Source organism: Balearica regulorum, chromosome 12 (genome assembly GCF_011004875.1).
Source record: "Balearica regulorum gibbericeps isolate bBalReg1 chromosome 12, bBalReg1.pri, whole genome shotgun sequence".
Lineage (NCBI taxonomy): Eukaryota > Metazoa > Chordata > Aves > Gruiformes > Gruidae > Balearica > Balearica regulorum.
This window is the reverse complement of record NC_046195.1, coordinates 20,903,293-20,927,437: the sequence shown is the minus strand read 5'-3', so window position 1 is coordinate 20,927,437 and position 24,145 is coordinate 20,903,293. Positions and strand designations below refer to the sequence as shown.

The window sequence follows — 24,145 nt, the reverse complement described above, 5'->3', positions numbered from 1 at the left end:
AAATTCTATCTGGCTTATTTCATTTTATAGAATGGTTTATGAGAGCACTGAAGTTGATGCCCCAGCTAAAGTTATCTTGCCTGGGAATTCAAACAGTTGTTCTGAAAAAGTATTACTTAGCTTGGTGATGCCACTGTAAGACTGCACATTATCTGTGGAGCTGTTGGAGCTTTCACCTTTTCTAAAAGGTTAAGAAGCCACTTGTACAGCTGAAACAGAGACTCATCTGTTCTAATGCCAGTTATTTTGCTAGGTGATGCCATGGGCAGCTTCTTTCCACTATAAAAAAAATGCTCATGACAGTGCCTTGAGAATAAATTTTACAGAAAACACTTGTACTTCTCCAACTTGTATTTCTGTCATTGTGGATTTCATTCAGTTTTACTAATGGGACACCTACTTCTATGCCAGTGATAATTGTGGGGAAACTGAGGCACTGGAATTACTGTGCGTTTAAGATTTGCCATGGCTTTAGAATTGCTGTGAAATTAGGTTTTCATTGACATGAGGTAGTGTGTTCCCATGTAGGATTTCATTGAACAATGATATATTTGCCTCGCTTTCTTTTTCCTGCTTTTCTTTCTTGATTTCTCTTATTTCTGATACTATGATTAACAGAAATATACAAAGTCAAAATATGGAAGTATACCAAGGACTGCTATATGAACTAGAGCTATGGCCAAGATGGCCTACTTGGAGCGAATATCAAATTTGAATGATTCCAGTAAAGTGACTATTTAGTTGTATATTAATGTCTTTCACTAGGTGAACCAGAACCTGAAAGGGTATGCATAAAAGAGTGATGTCATAGATTGAAAGATGATAAAACACTTTCTTATGGGTTCAACCACTGGGTTATGTACTGTGAAATTAGTTATCTATAAAATATGATTGAAGCCCTGCCTCAAATAATTTGTAAGAATAGTTTAAGCTGAAGAATAATCTTCTCTACATGTTATTTTATCCTAGACAGCAGCAGCAGAGATTGTAATTGATTACCCATTTTGTTTACTGAAAAATACAGTGTAATTGTCTCACAAGTTTTCTTTTTTCCAGGAATTCAGAAATTATCTCAATTCAATACATATTTAAGTTTCTGGCTTTATTGTATTTCACTGGTGAAACTTGTAACTGTGGGGATTTTATGTTCTTAGAAGTATTTAAAAGAAGTATTTAAATTGCCAAGTAAGGTTTCATTTATTTCTACTTTTCAGGAGCCATATGTTCTTGCTACTTGGCTGGTTCCATTTGCTAATGCTTTCCATCTGTCTCATGCAGTAAAATGTGTAATTAAGAACACCTCTTTGTATGTTTCTCAAATTGTAAATATTCAAGAATTCTACTGAAACTACTTGATATATTTCCACCTCACTGGAGGGAGAGAACTGTGGAATATGCCTTTTTGTACATTAACTCTCTCTCTGTTGCTAAACTCTTAAGGCATGAAGCACATGCATCCTTGGGTTCCACAGGCTGCTTATTCATTTCTTTGAAATAATGTACCATTTGGCTGTAATCTTGTTGCCATATAAACCATTTAAATAATGGCTATAAATGTAAACTGTGACAGTATTTGACCTGAATGCTGGGGCTATCGATAAGTGAATAAAAAGCATGTTTTGTGCACTAGGAAGTAAATAGGTTTTGATAGTGCCAACTCTTAGAGATGGAGATGCGTCTCATCCTGCAAGCAGAAGCAGCACTCACGAGTTATTGGAGGAGACACGATTGGTGACAGAAGATCAGAGACAAAGCAATACAAATATCAGTACAAATATCAAGTAAAGGCTCTCAGGTGGAGAGTAATACATGTTACATTTGCTCTGTTCCTGGTGGTTTCTATAATGCGAACAGTAGCAGTAGGAAGCTTTTAATACTGTTAAAGGCTTGTCTGTCCTTTTTCTCAAAGGCAAACAGTTCATAGTCTCCCAAAATCTTGTTTGGGGTGGCCGAGTTTTGCTTTGGTTCTTTATTTTTGTCTTAAGCAATGGAATGAAATTCTTCCAGTCAAATTGTTGAATAGTCTTCTCCTACTTGATCCTGCGGTTTGATGCTTTGAAATTTGAGTATGTTTCTGCTGCTGTCTTTAAAGCAGGGGCATTAATTTGGGATGTGCAATTTCTCCTCTCAGCAACAGCCAGGCTAGGAAAGCAAAGATTTATGGTCAAATTGTCAGTTACAAAGCTGAAAACAAAGCATGTGCAGCTGTAGTTTATGCTTAATGATAGTATTATTACAAGTTGGTTTTGTTATGCATAAACTGAATTTCTATCTCAGCTCTAAGAGGACAGGACCACATAATATTTGTTGTATTTTTAAAATGTACAACTGTCAAGTGTTCTGAAAGAGAAAAAAATCATGAAGCTACCCTTCACCTTTCAGATTACACTGGATTTTGGGGGTTTTCTAGAAAAACAGTTACTTCTATCCCCCTTTCATTTTAGGAAGATCACACATTTTTATTCCACTATCTCTTTGAATGCATGTTTATTTCTGCAATATCTACATGACCTTAATGACTGTGGAATTGATTGAAATTGCTAACGGGTCAATTCAGAGGATATCATTAAACATCGATTATTGTGTTGGGGTAACATTTACAAAAAAACAGCTTACAAAAATGCTTACTATTCTATTATAACTTCACAAGGCATCCTTACTTTTAAGGTGCAATCCTTTGATGCTGATACAGACTTTACCCTGCTTGACCACATAGGTTTAACGCCAGAAAATACAACAACGCTAGTAACGACTTTTAACATAACTTCTCCAGGTAGATATGGACAAAACTGGGGAAACACGACTTATAGAGCTGGATGAGTCATACAAAAGTGAGCATACGGTTTTCATAACACCACCTGAGATCCCTCATCTGCCAAATGGTGAAGAGCACCCTCTACAATACAGGTAACCTGAGGGCACAGTAGGATGCTAGCCAAAATCTGAACAGCTGCCCTTGTAGAGTTTAGTTTCTAGGTTCTTGTGATAGCCACGAAGTACAGATTTTCCCTGTCCCTTTATGTTGCTCAAGTAAAAATGTGTGTGTAAAATGCCTAATGTGCCAGCTATTTTGAAGTTTTAATGATTTTCTCTGTGTGTACACACAGAAGCAATAATACTTAATAAAGCTGGCTATGTGTTCACCTTACATTGTGCTAGCTATTGACAGGTTTTAAGGTTAAAATTGAAATTATTGGACCCAGTCTGTTGGCCTGCTGCTACTACTGATAATACAAGCTGCAGATACTCTTTGGAAAGAGAGAGTATGTTTCAAAGAATCACTGAAAACTGGTGTTACTACTTTAGTAATTATGTCAAAGGAGTTTTTCTATTGGTTTCTTTATTAATTCTGAGAAAGATTTTTAAATCTTTTTTAATCTCTAATTTATCTCTAATTAAATCTCTAATTAAATCTCTAATTTAATCTTTTAGATAGTTTGATATTGTTCATATTGATTTTTATGAACCTCTGTCATCTGATGCTGACTAGGGACTAAGCCACACAGATATTATTTTTTTATTAACTAGAATCAATACTAATTCATTTGACACATTAATTAATAAGAAAATGTAATGAAAGCATACTTATTTATCAGTTTAAGTTGCTTATGCTGAAATAACAGGTTAAGAGACTGTGCAGGCTTAAGAAGTGATGCAGATGGTTTAGTAAACCACTTTGTCAACGGTATCTTTAAAGGTTTACTTTTGTTTTTTCTGCTTCCTGCATAGTTTCTAGTGCAAGTGTGTAATTGATTTGCTATTATGTGATGTGTTTACTTTGGAACTGACTTACAGGAGTTAAGTGACGCATTTCTTTTACAGCTACAATGGATTTCCAGTATTAAAACTAGATTTGTTTGAGCAACCTGAAGGATTTCTCACAGCACCAAATAACAAACTGTCCTCAAAAGCCAGTAGTCCCAACAGCCCATTACCAATGTTCAGAAGAACTAAACAGGTACTTGCAGATATTCTTGTAGCATGAGGCGCTTTGGAAAGTGGCAGCTTTCTGCCTTCATCTTGAGTTTGGCCAAAGACTGACTGGCAGTGGCTGCAGCCTAATTAATGGTTCTTTACCAGTACAGTGACTGTAGGGTAGCCGTGCTAATTGTTCTTCAGATGTTTACCTGTGCTTCTTGCCTTCACTGTATTGTACAGGGGCCTGTACACACACTGTAACTTGCTGTGGTGTCACTATACCTTTCGTGCTTTTCACTCTGTTCTCCATGAGCATAAACTGTTGGGCTTCCACATCCACTTTTTGACCGATTTTTCACTGTCCAGGGCCTGAAGAGGGGCTCCAACTCTCAAATGTTTCTTACAAAAAATGCAGACCAAAAGTAATTGACAAAAGTTTCAAGAAATGCAAGTTTTAGGAGGGCAATATTGCACAACAACTGGTTTTGGTATCACTTACTCTGCTTTCATTTTCTTTCCCACTTTATTGAATATATTGTTCATATTAATGTTGCAGTTTCTGTAGGTATAATGATACGTGTTCTATTTTTAACACGTAGGTTTCTGTAATGTGTGTGTAAATATACACAAATAATCTTTATGATTCTTTACAGGAAATTAAATCTGCACATAAAATTGCTAAGAAGTACTCATCCATACCCCAGATGTGGTCCAGATGTTTGTTACGTCACTGCTATGGTCTTTGGTTTATCTGCCTTCCTGCGTATGTGAAAGTGTGCCATTCAAAAGTGAGGGCTCTGAGAACTGCATATGATGTGCTACAAAAAATGCATTCCAAAAAAATAGATCCACCTGATGAGGTAAAGTAAATCAACCCCAGAATTCCAGAAAGAGCCCATAGGTTTTATTGACTGGAGTGTTTGACTACAGAAGCACAATACAAACTGTGTGTAATTTTCAGGTATGCTACCGAGTACTCATGCAACTGTGTGGACAGTATGGTCAGCCTGTGCTAGCAGTGAGAGTGCTTTGTGAAATGCAGAAAGCTGGTGTTGATCCTAATGCCATTACTTATGGCTACTACAATAAGGTAAGTATTTTTTTAAAGTTGGGGAAATAGGCATTTTTATCCAGGCAAACAGAAGCAAACAAAATAAAGGAGCAGTTCAGATGTAATTCTGTCATTTCTAGTAACTGGAAGAAATACAAGACAGAATAATTGTGTTGTCTTTGTTTTTGTAGGTTCCGAAGTCAACTTCATAACTGCTAATGTAACCTAATTTGAAATTAAGTTAATGATTTCACACGAGACTGTTCCTTAGGATGACTTTATTTGACTTTGATATTTCCAAAATAGGCTGTTTTGGAAAGTACCTGGCCTTCAAGCAATCGAGGTGGCTATTTCCTATGGATGAAAATAAGAAACGTTGTTTTAGGAATAGCACAGTTTAAAAAAGCACTGAAAAAGCTACCAGCAAGCACATCACATGCAGCTGTTCCTGGTAGAGTATTCACACTGGGTTTTTTTATTTTCATGCTGATAAGAAAATTACTTTGGTTAACTTTCTGTTCTGAATTTGATAAAAGTGTTTGAGGGTAGAAAAAAAATTATTGCATCACTTAAAAAAAAAAAAACCCACCAAGGATTTAGTTTTTTGTTTATCTTTGAATAAATAAAGAGTAGACTATTTGGGATTGTATCAGGTCTTCATGGAGACAAAATTTGAACCTGAAATCCATGTGATAATTATCCTAGTTTATTCAACATCCAATTTCATAACTAGCAGGAACTTCTCTCTAGCCTTGCCTCTTTTTTTTTTTCTTTTTTTTTGTTTTGTTTTGTTTTTCCCCTTTTTTGATGTTAGTTGAAAGGCAATTAGAACTAGTCCTTGAGTTTAGAGTATTATTTGCAGGTTCTGTTTACCAGCTGAAATGATCGTACTTATTTAACCTAGAATATAAGTTCAATATTTGAGCTTGCAAATTTTGGTTTTCTTTCTTTTTCTTTCCAGTAACCATTTACGTTATGTTCAAATGGCCATACTACCATGCTGGTGATTACCTGTAGTTTGTATTTTTTGTAGGTACTGCTTTCCACTGTATTTGTAACTTACTACTATTAAAGCAAGATAGTATATTTTAAAGTACCAGGAATATACTTAGTTTAGTTGAAGTTGACCTTGGCAGATCTTTACAATATACTTGTCTAAACACGTGAAGGTCATCTGAATCATCTTTCAAAGTCCCTTCCAACCAGGGCTATTCTATGATTCCAAATATGTACAAATAAATCTTTGCCCTGACAAACAAAATAGATATGATGGCCTACTGGCTAGAGTATCTCTCCTAGACTCAGGAGACTGCAGTCCTACTTCTGGCCCTGTTGCTATCCTCTGGGTGACCTTGAACAATTTTGCTTTATTTCTGCCTGTGCTTCATGACACTGACCTTGCTGATAAACCATTTTTTGAAACCCATCTGTGCTAAGCACTATATAAGCTTAGCAATGTTTGTCGCAACTCGGACCATGTAATTAGGCCTTTAATAAGTAACTGTAACTTTTATAATTAATGGTATTTGCTTTTGGCATAATCTGAATTTTTAGAGCTTTCTTTGCATGAAAACGCATAGCTAGCATGCATTCTCTGTCTTCAGGCAATCCCCAAAACTTTTCCATAAACTGCAGAATATTTTAGCATCTTTACAATCACAAGGTTTTTACTCTCTCTGTAGAGATTCAGTGCAGCATCTTTAGGGAAAAGAGGGAAGGAAGCTGACTTTTCAGCCATGTTATGCCCTCTTGATCCTGGCAACGTGCTTACTGTTATCTCCTGAACCGCATAAGAGTGAACCTCCTACAGATGCTGAAGACTTCAGGTTGACCTGGGCAAAGGACATAGAATGTGTGTGACTTGGAGTGTTCACTTAGTATTTTTAATGAACAGACTCTATGTGCTTTGTTAATTTGCTTTATAAAAACCTGGAAGAGAAACAACCACGTAGTGTTAAGTAAATTTGGTTCTTGAAATCAATCAATCAATCAGACTGTAGCAGTTACGCTTGAGTCAGTGTTTTGTCTTAAGAATGACCAGATAGTGGCTTGAATGTTTGCAGGGGTTTTTTGGGTGGTGTTGGTTATGTTTATTTTAATCTTATTTTGCAAACAAACTCATGGTTGCTGCTACATTGTTTCAATTTTTTTACTTTCTAGAGTAAAAACATGAGAATTACATGCATTAACTCTGAGAAACATACTATGCTAAAATGAAACCATATTTAGATGCCTCTTAGAGTTCTTGAAAAGAGGTGACATTTTGATCAAGTAAACCAGGCAGCAGAATCAAAGACAAGCAGTGCTTTAGTACAGTATTTAAAAAGAAATGTTGCAAATTACCCCTTTAATTTCATCCTGTAGCATCGCATCAACGTTTATACCGTAAAAGTAAGCCAATCATTTCTCTCACTTTTTTGTGGTGAAATGTTCACTGTTAATTAGAATGTACTTGATAAGAAGCCTTTGAATTACTGTGGATATTCAATTTATTCTATTTAACAATGTCACGCTATTAAATACCATAATTGTCTTTTCCTGTCATTGCCCTGTTATGATAGGGGGACTTTCAGACTTTGGCAATAACACATCATTCAAAGAAGAAGCCAGGCATGGGAAAACTTGTCTTCAAGATATACAAGAACAAAAAGAGGGCAAGAGAGAGAGTGACTCCAGTTCTCGTACGTTTCTTGTGAATACAGATATCTAGTTCATTGGGGATAAATAAGAATTTCAGCAAAAGCTAAGTGGGGCAGCTGATTTTTTTTTTTTTTTTTTTTTTTACAGTGGGTGTATGTGATAATGCTAGTTTATGCCCATGCCTTAAGTTCTTTTCTCTAAACGTAATTTTCTGGATGTCTAATGGTTTAAATTTTAGAATTACAGTTCACTTTTCCCTCCTCTGTTTCAAATAAGTGATAATGGCAATATAAAGGCTTAATGATAATTAGAGCTTACCTTTTTTTTCGTCTTTTAAAAAAATTAAATTGTTTTTTATAATCTACAGGAAAGCTTTTTCTACCAGTCTGTTTTCTTTATAAATCCCATAAAAGGAGAACAGCTGAATTTTTGCAGGTCTGTGAGAGCGGGTCTAAATTACTCAGTTCCCTGGAATTCTCAAAATTTAGGGAGTGCATCAGAAATAAGAAAGGCTTTGGATTTGCTGTGAACCTTTTTTTTTTTTTTTACTTCAGGTTTTATATCTGCTGCTCATGATTCCCTTAACTGCAGTTGAGCAGCGTAGACTTTCTGCAAGCACATAGCAGATCAGATTGTGTAGTAAAAATGTATAAGTACTACGGATTACCATATACATTCATTGAAAATATTCTTCATAATAAATGTTCTGCTAATAATATAATTCTTAAAATTTTTCAGTGTGTGTTCCCCTACTATTTGAGTTAACTAACCCCTTGTCAAGTGGAAGTGGTGTAAAAGTATGAGAAAATATGGAACCAGAAAAGTTACATCAGTGTTTTCTTTTCACCACCATCTTCCTTCCAGCATTAGTACCTGTTTCTTCAGTTTGCTTGAAAATTTCTGTACAGGTGTTACCAATGATCATAAGAACACACCCATAAGATGACAGGCAGGTTATTTGGGTTTAACGAAACCTTTGAGAACACAGAAAATGTGAATTCTGCTGAAGGCTTGTACATTTTTTAGCCATAATTAAGACAAGTTTGTGGCGCTCTGTAGTGATCTTATGTGTTGAAAATGTTTAGTACTTTTGAGTACAACTTGGGAATATTCAGTTGCTTGAATTCCTTTAGAGAAGTAATTGTCTATTTTGGGTAGCCACCTGACAACTGAATTTGTCTTTCATATCTAAAAGAGGTGAATACTGCAACATGTTTCCTTCATTTCTCTTGTGTAGTCATGGTCATAGGGATAATGAGATCTGGATGAAATCAAGCTCGTTGGCCCTGAGCTCTTGCAAAGGCAGGAGGAAATACTCTTATGCCTATTCTTTGCAAGTGAACAAGGTGGGGGTCTTAGTCTCCACTTGTACTCTGTGTACAGAAGCTTATGGAACTTCCAGTTATAAAAGTACTTCCAGTTATAAACGTAATGTCAGGAATTAAATATCCAGAGTTCAGTTGTTCCAGCTTGAAAACCTCTGCCCAAGTAGATATCAACCTATGCATCATGGGATACGCACAGCATGCTATTGCTTAATCCTGCATAAAGCATTTAATAGGTAATGGAAACTTGAGATTTAAATTAAGTTGCTTTGATTCTAAAGAACTTTCTGTCCTCTTCTATATACAGTGTCCGAAGTGGAGAGCACAAAAGGGAGTGGTGACTGTCTACCTAAACTAAATTACCAGAACTCGAGTAATGCCAAAGCTGCTTCTAGCATAGTGCGGCTCAACGGTACAGTTGACAATACCGTAGCAGAAACTAGCACAGGTGAGTGGAAGAGAAAATAGATTTTGATTCTTGTGCAGTTTTGTCTATATATATATTTTGTCTATATATATCTATAACTTTTCTAACAAGAGTTCTAAGTAGGGTGCCTGAGTTCTGTTGTCCACAAAACTTATGATATTTTGTTGGTGTAATGGCAGTGGCCAATGAAATTTGTGGGAGTGAGTTTAGGTTAGAGTCTGCATATGCTGTGTCAGAGATGTGTCCGAGTATTCTTCATTTCCAGATTCTTTTTCTTGTTTGTTTGGGTTGTTGCTATATTTAACATCTGCTTACAAAATCCCTGGTCCTAGTTTTTTATTATGATCTCCAGCAACTAATAAATTTCTTCAGGATGGACAAGACGTTTCTATGCAGTACAATTAGAAGAAACTTTCAGGTGTTTTCACAAGTCTTTTAGTAATGTCAAATCTGGTTATTATAACACTGTCAGCTGTGTTTGAAATACTGCAATATCATACTTTAAAGTCTGCATCTTTATGCTCTGGCAAAACAACGGAGACTTCTCAAACTCCTTTTGTTGGCTCTTTCTAACTCATCAGGTTAGAAAATGTTACTTTTTTTTTTTGCCGTTTCCTAGATTCCTTTGCTGTCCTTAGCTTTCAAACCTCTTAATAATGTAATGTGCCTCCAAAAGAGGAAACTAAATACATCAAGACTTTTCTTGATGGGGTATCTCAAAGTACTCTTGAGTTGTATGATTTCACACCCTTTTAAATGTTTTATCGTCTGACCCTTCCTAAAAGTTATGACCATGGTCAACTCAACTTTTCAACCATTAGCATTAACACATAGTGAATTCCATCTCTGTGTTGTAAACTGTTTGAAAGATGAGAGATTTGCATTCTTTTTGTATTTTTTTTTTTAGTTTTCTTGCATAGCAAGAAATAAAATACCTTGTTTCATCTGTTTTTCAGAGAGTTCTGTAGGATTGCTGTTTACATCATCTTTTGAGGATGCCAGAGAAGCAGAAGTTATAAAAAGTAAATCCTTAAGAAAGAGACATAAAAGCGCAGTAGAACCTGACTTAAGGGAGATATCATGGGAAAGCAGGAACCGTAATCTAAGTGGAGATGGCTTAGTGGGACTGATGATAAACAGAATAAATCAGGAAGCAAACCCTGGAGAAATTGTTGAAAAACTAGGAGCTGATGCCAAAATCCTATCTAGTGCATTACAGAAAAGCATAAGGCCAAAAACTCTTAATATCAGAACTTCCTCTTTAGGATCTAAGAGAGAAAGCCTGGAGAAAGAATCTAGTGATGAAGATGCACCTTTTGATTGCAGCTTTACAGATAAAACAGAGTCTCCTGTTATCTTTGATCTGGAAGACTTGGATGCAGAACCTGAAACACCTACAGCAGTGAAATCCTCCAGTGAGAAATCTAGAAGGCTGCAAAGGAAGAGCAGTTTTCCAGTAAAGGCAGTTGAAAAGACAGATGTTGAAACTGGATTTGATCCACTGTCTCTGCTGGTTGCTGAGACAGAACAGCAGAAAGAGGATGATGAGGAGGATGATGATAGAAGTGTTTCTACTCCATCTGCAAGACGAGATTTAGCTGAAGAAATAGTCATGTACATGAACAATATGAGCAGCCCTTTGTCAAGTCGTGCCCCAAGCATTGAGTTGCAAAAACCCTACGATGACAGAAATGCTAATAAAAAAAGCCCAACAGTAATCCAACCTTGTAGGAGGTCCAGCCTTCCCCCAAACTCCCCAAGACCATCCAGTCTTACCAAATCCAAGAGTTATCACGCAAAACATGAAGAAAGGTCAAGAGACAGGCTTTGGTCCTCCCCAGCTTATTCCCCAAACAGTCCAGCAAAGGAACAGCCACAGGATGCAACTAGTTCATTAACATTTGTGTCTTCACCGTCATTCAACTTGGATACACTGCTAACACCTAAGTTTGATGTTCTAAAAAGCAGCATGTTTTCTGCTGGAAAAGGGGTTGCAGAGAAAGCTAGCAAGTGGTACTCCAAATTTGCAATGTATGCTGCATCCTCAAAGGTAATTTTTTATCTTTTTTTTTCCCCCCGCAAAACCTAACTTCCTATAAATTAAGGAAGAAGCTTTGTAAAGTTTAATCGCTGACTCCTTTGTGATGAATCCTCCATTTGAGTGACATGCATCATGGTAGACTATGTGCATTAAGTTGTTTTAATCATGTTTGAATTGCCAGCACCCTAATTTTATTGTCCTGAATCAAACAAATTTTGGTGTAGCATGGGTTCAGAGTATATTTAATGTATACAATAGTGTGTTGACAGGGCAGAGAAGACTGCTCTGCCTTCCCTTATTCACCTAAAGAAAAAATACTTAAACAATAATGTTTTTAGGTCTTCACTGCTTTTATGAAAAAAAAAAGGGGGAAATCTGCTTGTATGGATTACTAAAGTGATTTAAGGTAATTTTGAACTGAGGTCTTTTGGTTAGAATTATTTTTGCTGCTACCAACTCAAACCCAAACTCATTTTGTTCCTGATCCTTGGGAATGAAAATGGATGCAGTTTGCTGGTGGTGCATTTTCTTAACGTGCTTAAAACCAATCTGAGACTAACTAAAGTGTTAATGATGCCTTGCCTATCCTGATGTATACTTACAGCTGCTGCTAACATTTATAGCAATGGTGGGAAACAAGTTATAGGATTAAAATGTTTACGTTTTCATTTAGATATTTTTATCAGGAGAATCTTTAAAAAAGAATCCTCATGTAGCTATTTAACCCTGAGTGAAACTGGCCTTGTTTCATATTGGTTCTCAATACAGATCTGAGCTGAATGATTTTCCAAGGAGGGAAGTTCACGCCTTCAATTTAATGAGACAAAGATGGCTGTCTCTTATTTTCAGAAATATTTTTGGTTTGCTTTCCTTTTCTCAGTGGAATTTGTTTTCTTCTCTCAGGATCAAAATTCAGACCGAGCAAGTGTTTCATCTCTTGGAGCTCTAGACTCAGAATCAACTTCTCTAACTGATGAAGATGTCTGCAATGATTTTGAAAGTGCTTCTCCTCAGGAGAATACCACATCAGAAATTAAGGGAATTGGCCTCAGCAGGACAAGCCTAGAAAGCTCAGCTTCCCATGATGGCTCATCAAAACAATTTGACCAGTGTGGTAAGAGACAGCTCTTGCACGCATTCATTGAGCTGAACAGAAATATTCCAGTTTTAGGAGTTGTTCTTTTGTAATTCTCAGTTTGGGATCATCCTAGTCACTAGTCCCTTTTGTGGAAGAAGTAAACTTTTATTTTCCTACCTGCAAACTATTCCTCATGTCCATACCTATGGACATTTTTATTGTAGAACCTTGGTTTGGGTGTTCTTTCTTGTGGAATAACTTGCACAGTAACATCCTGTCCCTGAGTAAGTTTCTGGATCTACAGCTATGCAACTAAGTGACCCTTTGGGTCCTTTGGTATTTGTGTAATCATCTTATTTGCTGAAGCTGTACAGCTCCAGAAAATATCTATAAAAACTTTCAAATGGTAACTTTATTAGTCTGATTTTGTTTTCTAAAAGCAGTAAAAATCTTTTTTGGAAAATTGTTACCATTTTCTATAAGCCACTGTTGAAGCTGATTATCAGGCAGACTTTGGGTTTTTTCCTGATCAGAACAAGATAATGGGTAGTGACAGTTGCATCAATTTCTGTACTACTGTCATTATGGAGTACAGCGTGTTAAGCAGAATCAGGGTGAAAGGAAGATCTGTCTGCTGAGATCCCTCCACTTAGCACCTAGAAGAGCGTGCCCGGATTTGGCTCCCCAATTAGTGGGATGTGGAGGAACTGAGAGGGTTGATGGAGGCTGCTGTCGTGGCCAGGGGATCAGGGCATCCTGAGGCTGAGGGGAGCCTGGCTCGTTTAGTGTGGCGAAGAAAAGGGTCAGGGATATCTGCAGTCACAGGCAGCACCTCTTGTCCTTCCCTAGTTTTTGTCCAGACAGAAAGTGTGGGTATGAATTACTTCATCTGTAAAACTTGTTTCCAAGCTACCAACTGTTGTAAAAGAAGAAAACTGAACATATGGAAATTCTATGTTGGTAGATTTTATTTTTGCTGTTGTTGGTGCTGGGCAGATGGCAGCCTCGCACTCCAGCTTCACGTTTCTTTCTGAGTGTATCTGATTTGTTGCATCTTCCATCATGCATTTTATAACTGCGGTATTGTTTGTGACCAGAAAAATAGTTTAACTAAAAATGCATATTCTGAATAACTAATGCTTTGGGTTTCTTTTGTCAGTAGGTTCTCTTTCAAAGTTCCCTTTACCCGACAAATCAGAGTTGGTATCTTCTTGCAGTACAAGTAGTACCAGTGTGTTTCAGAACTACGCTATGGAGGTACAGGATGATTTATTGATCTTAATTGATATGCTAAAAGCATATGTCTCTAAATATAAATGCTATCTGAATTTCTTAAAGTTCAAAGCTTAAAGCTAATGCACTGAAAGACAGATAAATGCTTCTGTGACAGAGTAGGTTTCACTTGAAATCCTGCTCTAGAAATGTCTTTATTGCAGTCACATCTTTTAGTCCTTAAAGCTGCAGCTGTCAAGAGTTTGTGAGAATTGGGTGCCATTGAATTCAGGCATCTAAATCCCTTGCACAGTTAAACTTGTTTAAAGAGAAAATACTGAGTCTTAAATAGGACTATACATTTAAAAATACGGAATTAATAACTAGCTATTTCTTGTTATAGCTTCTAGTAAGATCATTTTGCTTTTCGCTATTATACTGGTTTAGGGTGGCTCTTTTTTCTTTTTATTTGTTTTGGTGGATTTGGATTAATAACTGCTCATTTTCATCTTTTTTTTTTCCCCCCTCATTTCTGTCACACTGGTAGTCACTACAGAAGAGTGTTTAAATTCTAAGAATAATTTATGTAGCTGCATAAATATTCCTCTACTATTACATTTGCAAACAGATTGCAAATGACATTGTTAATAAAAATACTATTGAATATCTGGCTGGTCTTACTCCAGGAAGTCATAAAAGGATCACCTAACCCGCTTAGCTAAAGTATACTTATTTCATGAGCATTGTTCCAGATCCCAGTCTACTTGCTACAATAGAACTAGGACCTGCATTTAATAATTTTTTTCAGGCAATGCTCATTCTAGTCATTTGCCATATCAGCTGTCTGCTGATGGAGCTTGATTTAATAGTTGTTCTGAAATACATAAGTTTGGGTTTAAACGTTCCAACCTAAAGCATGGGAACAGATATGTGGCTGCACTTGTTTGCAGGTAGTGAGTAGTATTCATCGAATGGCAAAGATTTTGGCTATAGTTTTAACTGTTTTGTAAAAGAGTGGTAGTCTTGAGAATGTGTTATAGCGGAGTTCTGTTATCTGCTGTATGCAGGTCCTCATCTCAAGCTGCTCACGATGCCGAACTTGTGACTGTTTGGTTCATGATGAAGAAATCATGGCAGGTTGGACAGCAGATGATTCAAATCTCAATACCACGTGTCCCTTCTGCGGCAATTTATTTCTACCTTTTTTAAGCATAGAAATCAGAGATCTTCGGCGACCTGGACGGTAATAATGTTATTTGAATTTTCCTCCATTTTGAATGCTCGTAGTTGTGAAGTGGGTTTTGTTTGGTTTTTTTAGATAACATTAAGTTTTTGGTTTCCCTGCAGTTATTTTCTGAAGTCCAGCCCTTCTACAGAAAACATGCAGTTCCCATCGCTTTTTTCAAATCAGAGTGGGAAGTCCTGTAACACTGCAGCTACTGTTGGCCTTGCTACATCTCTAATGTCTGTTCAAGAGGATATAAATTCAAATAGGTAAACCTGCATTCTCTGCATAGAAACTACTCAGGTTCTGTATGGATATGCATGTATTCCTTCTCAATAGAAATAAGTTTAATAAGATACTCTCTGAAGAGGAGAAATTGATTTGAGGGAGGATCTGCTTGCTGCCTCTCCCTTATGTCTGAGTTGACCACATCGTGCTTTTTCAGCATGGTGCTTACCATTTCATCCCTAATATAAAAATTCCCATAGGCATCTGTAATTCTGAAAATTTTATGAACTCTTTTTAGGGTGTTTGTATTCATTATCAGTGCAAGGGGGAATAAAACTTGCACTGTAACGTGAATGAGTGTGGTGGCTGACAAGGTAGAATTTGAGGTGTCAGGTCAATTATTTCCAGTTTATTTCTGTCTGTTTGTGTACATGTTTGAGCACTCACAGTAAAACAAAACACTGACATTCTTAACCTTTTGTGTGGGTTTTTCTTTTCCTTCCCCCTAGCAAATCTAAGCAGCATGACAATATTTGTGCCAGAAGTATCCAGATCCCCTCAGGAAGAAGACAAAATACCTCTGGGTCGGAATGTACAAGTCATCCCGTAGCAAGGAGTATCAGTACTTTTGGTCCGTTGGAAGAAGATGAGAAGGAAAACCAGAAGATCAGCCATATCATTCCTACTGGTAGCCTGCCTGCTACCTTGCAAGGACCAACAGTGTGTAGTTTTCCTACCTTAAATGTCTTTTTTTTTTTTTTTTTTAAAGTGTGTGATAGATTAGAGAAATATGAAACAGTGTTAATTAGAACAGAATTAACCATCCTAAATTATGATAAATACTAGGTTTTATTATTTAAACTAATATTAGTTGTAGCTTTTAGATGTTGTTTTGTCTCATAGGTAACAAAAGTATTCATAAGACTTTGTAAAGATAATTACATTCCAACTAATGGCATTTTTTCTTTTTTACCATAGGATTCCTTGGGCCTAGAATGGCGCTTACCTAGTCCTGATCCTATAACGGTTCCTTATCTCAGTCCTCTAGTAGTATGGAAAGAGCTTGAGAGTTTGCTTGAAAATGAAGGGGATCATGCAATAACAGTTGCGGACTTTGTAGATCATCACCCTATTGTGTTCTGGAATTTGGTGTGGTATTTCAGACGCTTGGACTTGCCTAGTAACTTACCAGGATTAATACTTTCTTCTGAGCACTGTAATAAAAACTCCAAGGTATGGAATCAGATAGGAAGTATTGACATGTGAGGAATACTTGTTTTCCCGTGCAAGAAATCATTAGAAAATTCAATCACTCCTATGTCTTACAATGTGCTGGCCCAGTCCTGGTTTGGTAAAGAATGTGTCAACTGAAGGAAAATATGTGTAACTCCAGAACTTGGGCTCAGCAGTACTTGTGTGGGGTAAGCGTTTAGCTCTGACTAGTCGCACTGTAATTTCTGATCCTCCATTACAAAAAAGATAAGTTTCTAATTGGCTTCATTGCAGTTTGGTGACTAGTTGAGCAGTAGAAGGAGGAAGAAGGTATGATTTTAGTACTGTAGGAAGGTGTGCAAAATACTCATTTGCTATGTCACTGACATCCTATTCAGATTTGGCTTTCTCTGATTTTACAGTAGTTTTAATATTAAAAACTCTTTTCCATGAGGCCTATAGATGTAAAGATATATTTTAAATACAGAAGTCCTCCGTCATGACTTTGTAATAAAATATCTTTATGTATGCATTCTCCTGTTCAGATTCCACGAAACTGTATGTCAGAGGACAGTAAATATGTTCTTATTCAGATGCTATGGGACAATATGAAACTGCATCAGGATCCAAGGCAGCCTCTATATATTTTGTGGAATGCTCAGAGTAAGCTTTGTTTCTTGTGGTTTTTTTAAAGAACAATTTTCATTTTGAGCAACTGAAGAACGTGTTTTGAGAAAAGATTTCTTTGTGGACAGTTCATGCAAGATACGTAACTGATTTTTGATCATACTGCTTTTTGTCTTGCAGGTCAAAATCGCACTCTTTTGTTTGAGAGTGAGTGTTAAGTTTGGTGTTGCTATTCTAAGTTTGTGTGACTTGTTTTGGGAGGGCGGGAGGGTGGTTGTATGTTTAGCAATAAACTGCTTGAACAAGTTTAGTTTTCCAGCACATCTGTTTCAAATCATTGACCAGTATCTCCAGTGGCTTTTTTTTCATTGGGAATGGAGGAGTAAGAGGGAATATGTTTCAGTGATACACGGAATTTATATTGAGGGTTCATCCACTTAGCTTGCTTTCTTATTTTTAGAACTTGCTTACTAAGAATTTTGTTGCCAGTGTTGGATCATATGGCCTGAAAGTAGTTCATGACCCATTACAGTTGTTGAGTTTTCTCTTACGCCCTTTTTGTGTTTCCTTATGTTTGGATTATTTTGACTTGATGTTTATTGTTCTTTGTTCACTACATATGTCAGCATTTTCACGGTTTGTGTAGCCTCCCACCTTTTTTTTTTTGTAATAACTTTCTACTTGCTACACAAAGAATGTATTTATTCTTACAGCATCTCTAATGTTTTTCAGCTCAGAAGTACCCAATGGTCCATTTATTGCAAAAAGATGATGACTCTTTTAACCAGGAGCTCTTGAGAAGTATGGTGAAAAGTATTAAGATGAATGATGTGTATGGACCAATGAGTCAAATATTGGAGAGATTGAACAAATGGCCACATATCAAAAGACAGAGGTAGGATATGGAAGTGCCTAACTGGAACGAGGTTGGACAACAAGAAGGCTATTGTAATATGAATTATATCTTCATAGTGTGTTTTTGAAAGAAAAAAAAGACCGTTTCTTAGCAGTGTTCTCAAATTTGTCAGTGTCTGGTAAATATTCTTGTGATAACTTTCGCAAATTTATTTTAGAAAAAAATTGGAGAAACTATTTTTCACTTTTCCCTCTCCCTTTCCTCTTTACAGCTACCTCTTTTTCTTCTTAACTCTGATGAGAAATCAAGTAGGGAGTGTGTATATGTGTGTATATTTTGTTATTAAATGTTATTTATGTAGTAGTGTGGGGTTTTTTAAATAAAAAGCTGTACTTGTTCCTAGGGTGCATGCATTTTTTTAGGTTTCCAGTGGAGAACAGAAAGGAAGCTAAGAAGAGAGGTCAAGTCTCATATTTAGGAAATTTTTTTCCATTAGCAGTGGAATTAGTGAAAATTATTTCCTATGAATCTGTATTTCTTGCCCAGATTTACTGATTTTTATTTATTATAAGATATATAGCAGCCTTTTCAACAGCTGGAGCATTGATAGGGTGTTTGCTTGTCTGCCTGCTTTTTTAAGATGACGTAGAAATGCAGAAAAACAAGCTCCTTACCTGTTTGTCAAATTTGGTGGAATTTGGTTGAATGCCTTAAGTGCATTCCTTGCTCTGCGAGCGCTTAAGGCATCCACTGATGTGCTGGAAGTTGCATCAGGGACCTACCACAAGTGATCTTCCGTGTGTTTGGAGTGTGGGGCGTTTTTCAGAGGTCAGAAACAACAATATTTTGGATGTGGCAATCAGGAATTATGTTCAAAATGCCACTCTTTAAAAATAAGTTGTCTTTGAATGCTTCAATCTTTTTTTAATACAGATTGTTTTGTGGTGAATTATTGCAATATATAAACTGACATTTCTTTTTACAATTTCAGGAGCCTTTACAGAGAAATACTATTTCTTTCACTTGTTGCTCTAGGAAGAGATAACATTGATATAGGTAAGTTTTATAAATGATTCAAATATGCATAGATGATTAATGTATGCAAAATAGTTTTTCAGCTTCCAAAACAAAACAAAAAAATCTGTAGATTAGAGATGCGTGCTGTTCTGTGGTAAGTGCTGAATAAAAAGAACTTCACAGTTATTTTTGGATGATAAATGTGCTAGCTCTCATGGTATTTGGGTTGGGGTTTTGAACACGGTATATAGAAGTTGTTTTTCTGTTTCTGCAGATGCTTTTGACAGAGAGTACAAAATGGCCTACGATCGTCTCACAGCTAATCAAGTGAAGAATACTCATAATTGTGATAGACCACCAAGTACTGGGGTGATGGAATGCAGAAAGATTTTTGGAGAACCATATCTTTAAATATACCTAGATAAAGAGGTGTTATCTATGATGTATACCTGTGTAAAATAACCACTTCAGTCACAAGGAACATCTCAGTCTTCAGTGTTCAAGAACGTATGTACGAATGTACTATGGCAGAAGGCCTTGGAGAAATTAGGCGTCTCTACAGCTGTGGAAATGGACAGAGTGAAAAATGGGCGAAATATTATTTCCCTGTCCCTTATCCTTTCTGCAAATCAATGTGTAGAAGGGAAGATTCGAAGCAAAATCAGTTCTTTAACTTGGGACAACATATTTTGGTTCCCTTAAAAAAAATTAAACAGGTGGACGGAAACAATGCACTGAAACTAATGTGAGCGAAGTAAATTCTTCAAAATCTATTGTTTACATAGAATATTCATGATGTTATGAAGAGCATACAAAGTTGTATTATACATATTTTAAATTGTTTATAGTAAGTTGATATTTTTTTAATTTTTTTAAATTACTGGAGTGAATTTTAAATGGACTTGCTGCATAAGCAATACAGTGCTTATTTTTTTTGCAGTACACTGCTATTTATAGTAACTTGTCCAGTTACTTTTTGAAGAGTGATTTGTTTTTAAAGCAGAATAGAAAATGTTAACCTTCACCTAGACAGTACTCTAGATACAGGATTTCTCTCATGCACACATGGAAAAATGTGTTACCACAGCAGTCAGAAGGAAGGCATGGTAAACTTCTGTAAAACTCTACTAATGAACACACTGATGTCTCTGTAAAACACTTTTGTATAAATCTCCTGTTCCCTTCACTCCCCACTGCCTAGTAAAGAGAAAGGATATTGAAGAGTCCTATAGATTATGTTATGGAATCAGTCCATCTCAGCTGTTGGCATTTGTTAATGTGACCTCATTACAGATGTAATACAGAGCAAATGACAGCCTGCAAGAAGATCTTCATAAACATGCAGTGGTCAGAGTCTTGGTGGATGTGTTTGAAACACACTAAATATGACACGTACATAATGCTAATCCAAAGCTTTTAACTAAAGTAGATACAACAAACTTGCTACAGGGAATATATAGGGAATGTAACTTATTGGGGCATATTGTGCATAGTTAAATGTACTTGGAATGTTTGGTCTCTATTTCACAGGCAAAACATTTTTTTTTTTTTTTTTAAATTTTCTGGGAAGAGCAATGCTACGTCAGTCCTTGTGGTGGAGTCATGGCTTTTGACTCATGTTTTCTTGTTCTAAAGATCTAAAAAAAAAATGTTCTGTGCTCTCAGTCACACAGCAACTCCTCACCAGAAGGTAGGCTACAGAGAAAATATCGAAAGTCTTGTATGGAGGTGGGAAAACAGACATTGAATTGTATAAAACACCCTAAACAAATTAAACCATGCTTTAACAAATAGCTTTATTTTAAGTAATCTTAATGGTTTTCCAATTCTAATTGCTTTTAGTTGTTGGTGTTATAATACTTCTAAATATTCAGCTGTTACATTAGACTTTCTCTTTTGATCTGCCTACTAGCAGGTATTTTTTAAAAATCTCTTTAGTTTGCCAGTGTAATAATACAGCAATATTTAGTTAGGCAGAAAGGAGATAAACTTTAAAGCTCACATTTACTTTATTACATGAAATAGAGTGAGCCTCTTAGAGGCTTAAATGAGAAGTAATGCTGCTATGACGTTCTATGTAACCTCCTCCCAGACCTCTAAAGTAGTAAGAAGATGCTGCCCTAAGGAGAAAGGAGTTAAAATTTGTCGAGCTGCAGGTCTATGCTGATGCTAATTGCAAGATGCAGTCTTGTTGGATACAGCTTTCATTGGGTAATACCTCTTCTCTAATTTGCTGCTAATTATGTAGCTGACCTTTTTGAAAGTATCCCACCAGCCTGGGGTGGAGCTAGCAATGCTACACTTACCAACATTTTTCACGTTTAATTTATTTTAACAATTTATGATGCTATCTTTTGTACCGCCACACTTGTAAAGTATTCCTCATGCATGAAATACAGCTACATTTTTCACCCAGGTACATGGTAAGTGGTGTATCAGTGTAGGGTGGATACATACCCCCTTCATTCTGGGGAACTATTGTGAAAAACACCAGGTTATTTTTTAACATATTCATTGTAAGTACCTATTAGTGTGCATGTCTGCTCTGCTCCGTACAGTAAGTACACCGTATTACCTAGTAAAAGTTGCATACGGTAGTTGCTGTGTATATAAACCCATCCATGATTGTGCTGTGTAGAAGGTCGTGTTCCTAGCTCTTTGCAGTTCTGTTTCCCATGTCCCTTACCACTTGGGGCAGCCACTGTTTTATAGGACCTTCGAGCCATGAAGGAGGGCAAGTGCTTTTTCCAGAGCTGCTGTGGTGTGTTAGAGGTGCTGAGCTATGAAGCAAGCTTCACACTTCCTATTTCAGTCTGGCAGAAGCGACTGAGCCTGGTCTCTAACCACCTCTCACTTACTAGGACGTTAACACTGCAGCTGCGTGTGCTAGCACAGGAATAGATGCAACACTTGTAGTACGTGGCCCGCTTTCTCCATTCTAGTCCCAGCGTAGTTGTAAGTACTTCCAACTGTCTTCAGACTTACAAAGCCAACAAGTTTGCCACTTCATTCGAATATCAACAGTCCTGCCAGTGTTATCAGAAGAGTATATCCTGTACCGTGGAAAGGATTGTATATGCATCCTTCAGACAAACAATCTTACCGTGTTCTTGCATCCTCAGAGTGGCACTCCTGAAGCATTGCTGATGTTTATTTGGGTGTGCTTTTAAATTACTATATCATGTAGTTGTTCATCAAGTGAAATCATTATACTTAATTGTTTTATAAAGTCTGTTGCAAGTCAGTCCACTGTAGAAATACTATAATATAGTTGGAATAGTGATATATCTTAGGTGGGAAATTTTCCTCCTTCAAGTCATAATGTTCAAAATGTAGGTCCTGAGGTGGATAATTTTTAAGCACCATACAATTCAATGTTGAAACAGTTTTCAAATCTCACTGTCCTTTATTAGAAAAGCAATTTGAGTCTATTTTCCAGTACCGCAAAGATGGATAAATATTTGAGACATATTTTCAATTTAAAATTTTGTATGAACTGAATTTTCTCCTTTTGTGTACTAAATAATGCTTATGTCAAAAACCTTAAACAAAGGTTTTACATTTGCAGTGCAATATATATTTTGCTTTACTTATGGTTCCACTGGAATAATTATTGGAGATGAAATACTGAAATGTGAATAGAAATTGTGCTGTTTCTCTGACACTGCTAACTGTTTCCCGTTATGAGAAGGTTTGCTGTTGGTACAGTCACAGCCTGATGAATTAGACTTCCACTGGCAAATTAAATGATTTGTACCCCAAGAAAGAGAAAATTCCTGCCTGTAAAATCTGTGTATAACAAAGGGGAGATGCAAATAGTAATGAGAGAGAGGGGTATTTCTGGATATTATCTCACTGGGATTTAAAAATGGTACTTTGTTAGTCTGCAAGCAGCACTTTTTAAATGAATGGTTGTAGATTTGTAAATATGTAATGTTTAAATTTTATTTACCAAAAAACAGTACGTTGGATGTTTGCTTTGGTTTGTAGTTCCTTTAAAGTATGCAAGTCAGTGTTCACAATGTTAAGTTGTTTGGTTTTTTTTCTGTCTCATCCAAAAAAGAAGTTTTACAGTGAGTCAATAAAAAACTTAAAATCTTTCTGGTTATTTTCATTAAAATTTTATTAGATGGATTAGAATGACAGAACTGTCTGCAACTCTTAACAACAGTGTTTGCTCACACGAGGCATTGTTAACAATAGACCTTTCAGGTTTGTTGATAGTTGATGTCAGTGGCATTTTTTCATAGTGGTTATGTAGAAGACAGTGCTAACAACAAGAATTAGGTCAGGATACAATAATCTGTAAATTTCAGAGATTAGTGTCAGGATGAAAACAAAACTCAAGCAGTTCAACAACTTCTTGTAGTATTTCTGATTCCTGGTTTTAATTAGCAGTAGTGTGGTATTCTAACTCCAGATCCATTTAGTCTCGTTACCATAAGGTGTAAATCCATATGACATCACACTTGTACTGGTGGCACTTAGCGTAAATTGTAGGGATTGTATTGCAAGATCAGACACAGATTTAAAAGGAGCCATAGGGGTAGCTCTGAGGATTCCTCTGCAACTCTTTAATCCTGTGTTCTGCATGCAGAAATAACTCGCTCTGCTTTGCCATTTCCTTGAAAACCTTAGTGTTGCATTTCCCGCAGCCTTAAGAGGGCCAGCAAAAAGCATTTCCTCTGAAGCGCATCACCTATTCTGCATACGCTTCCCTGGAGGTCTGTGGTGTACCGGTTGTGGATGCTTTATATAGTGACATTCACTGAAGGGATGAAAACTACCTCTGCGTGGGGAAGTCACGGCAAACTAGCTGCAGCACAAACCTCGGGAACCGCTGTGCTCTTCTCTGCTCGCATGCGATTTGAGGGAGCTCACTTCTCAGACACAGAATGTGTCCACGCAATGATTTTAAGCAGAGTAGTTCTGTGATAGCAAGCCATGGAGGGCTGATTCTGTTCTCACTGAAGTAAAGTTCATTGATTTCAGTGCATTTGAGCAGTTTACTAAGTAATTCAGAGTGTGTTCCTGAAAATATTTCTATAACGAGTAAATATTCTGTGCTGAAAATCAGCTCCGTTAACTTGAAGGTATGAACCATGCCAAAAACTTCATGCATCTGTATCATATCAGCCTTTCCGTGAAAGGTGTGGTATTTGATATTGGTCACTTCATTATCTGATCTTTTCTGATCCTAAAGAAAAATAGCAGAGGCTGATGTACCACTTGAGATTATTATTTTTTTTTAAGTATGTTAAAGACATTTTATTCTCAGTAAGTACAAT

General features: G+C 36.6%; 1 protein-coding gene across 4 annotated transcripts in view; it reads left to right on the top strand.

Annotated features, from left to right (window-relative positions):
* Positions 1-22,957, top strand: part of DENND4A (DENN domain containing 4A) — a 58,580-nt gene extending 35,623 nt beyond the window's left edge. For 3 of the 4 annotated variants that reach the window (XM_075763995.1, XM_075763994.1, XM_075763997.1), the window contains 19 exons: positions 2,774-2,907; positions 3,823-3,958; positions 4,572-4,778; positions 4,880-5,008; positions 5,276-5,420; positions 7,543-7,650; positions 9,242-9,382; positions 10,318-11,411; positions 12,306-12,516; positions 13,643-13,737; positions 14,760-14,935; positions 15,040-15,186; positions 15,655-15,865; positions 16,124-16,378; positions 16,903-17,020; positions 17,165-17,191; positions 17,717-17,879; positions 18,832-18,896; positions 19,132-19,418. In XM_075763995.1, the coding sequence (XP_075620110.1) occupies positions 2,774-2,907; positions 3,823-3,958; positions 4,572-4,778; positions 4,880-5,008; positions 5,276-5,420; positions 7,543-7,650; positions 9,242-9,382; positions 10,318-11,411; positions 12,306-12,516; positions 13,643-13,737; positions 14,760-14,935; positions 15,040-15,186; positions 15,655-15,865; positions 16,124-16,378; positions 16,903-17,020; positions 17,165-17,191; positions 17,717-17,879; positions 18,832-18,896; positions 19,132-19,268 (3,699 nt within the window). In that variant the 3' untranslated portion in view covers positions 19,269-19,418. Of the gene's footprint in view, positions 1-2,773; positions 2,908-3,822; positions 3,959-4,571; positions 4,779-4,879; positions 5,009-5,275; positions 5,421-7,542; positions 7,651-9,241; positions 9,383-10,317; positions 11,412-12,305; positions 12,517-13,642; positions 13,738-14,759; positions 14,936-15,039; positions 15,187-15,654; positions 15,866-16,123; positions 16,379-16,902; positions 17,021-17,164; positions 17,192-17,716; positions 17,880-18,831; positions 18,897-19,131 lie in introns of all 4 variants that reach the window. The other variant, XM_075763996.1, reaches the window with a different exon arrangement.
* The last annotated feature ends 1,188 nt before the right edge of the window (positions 22,958-24,145 follow it).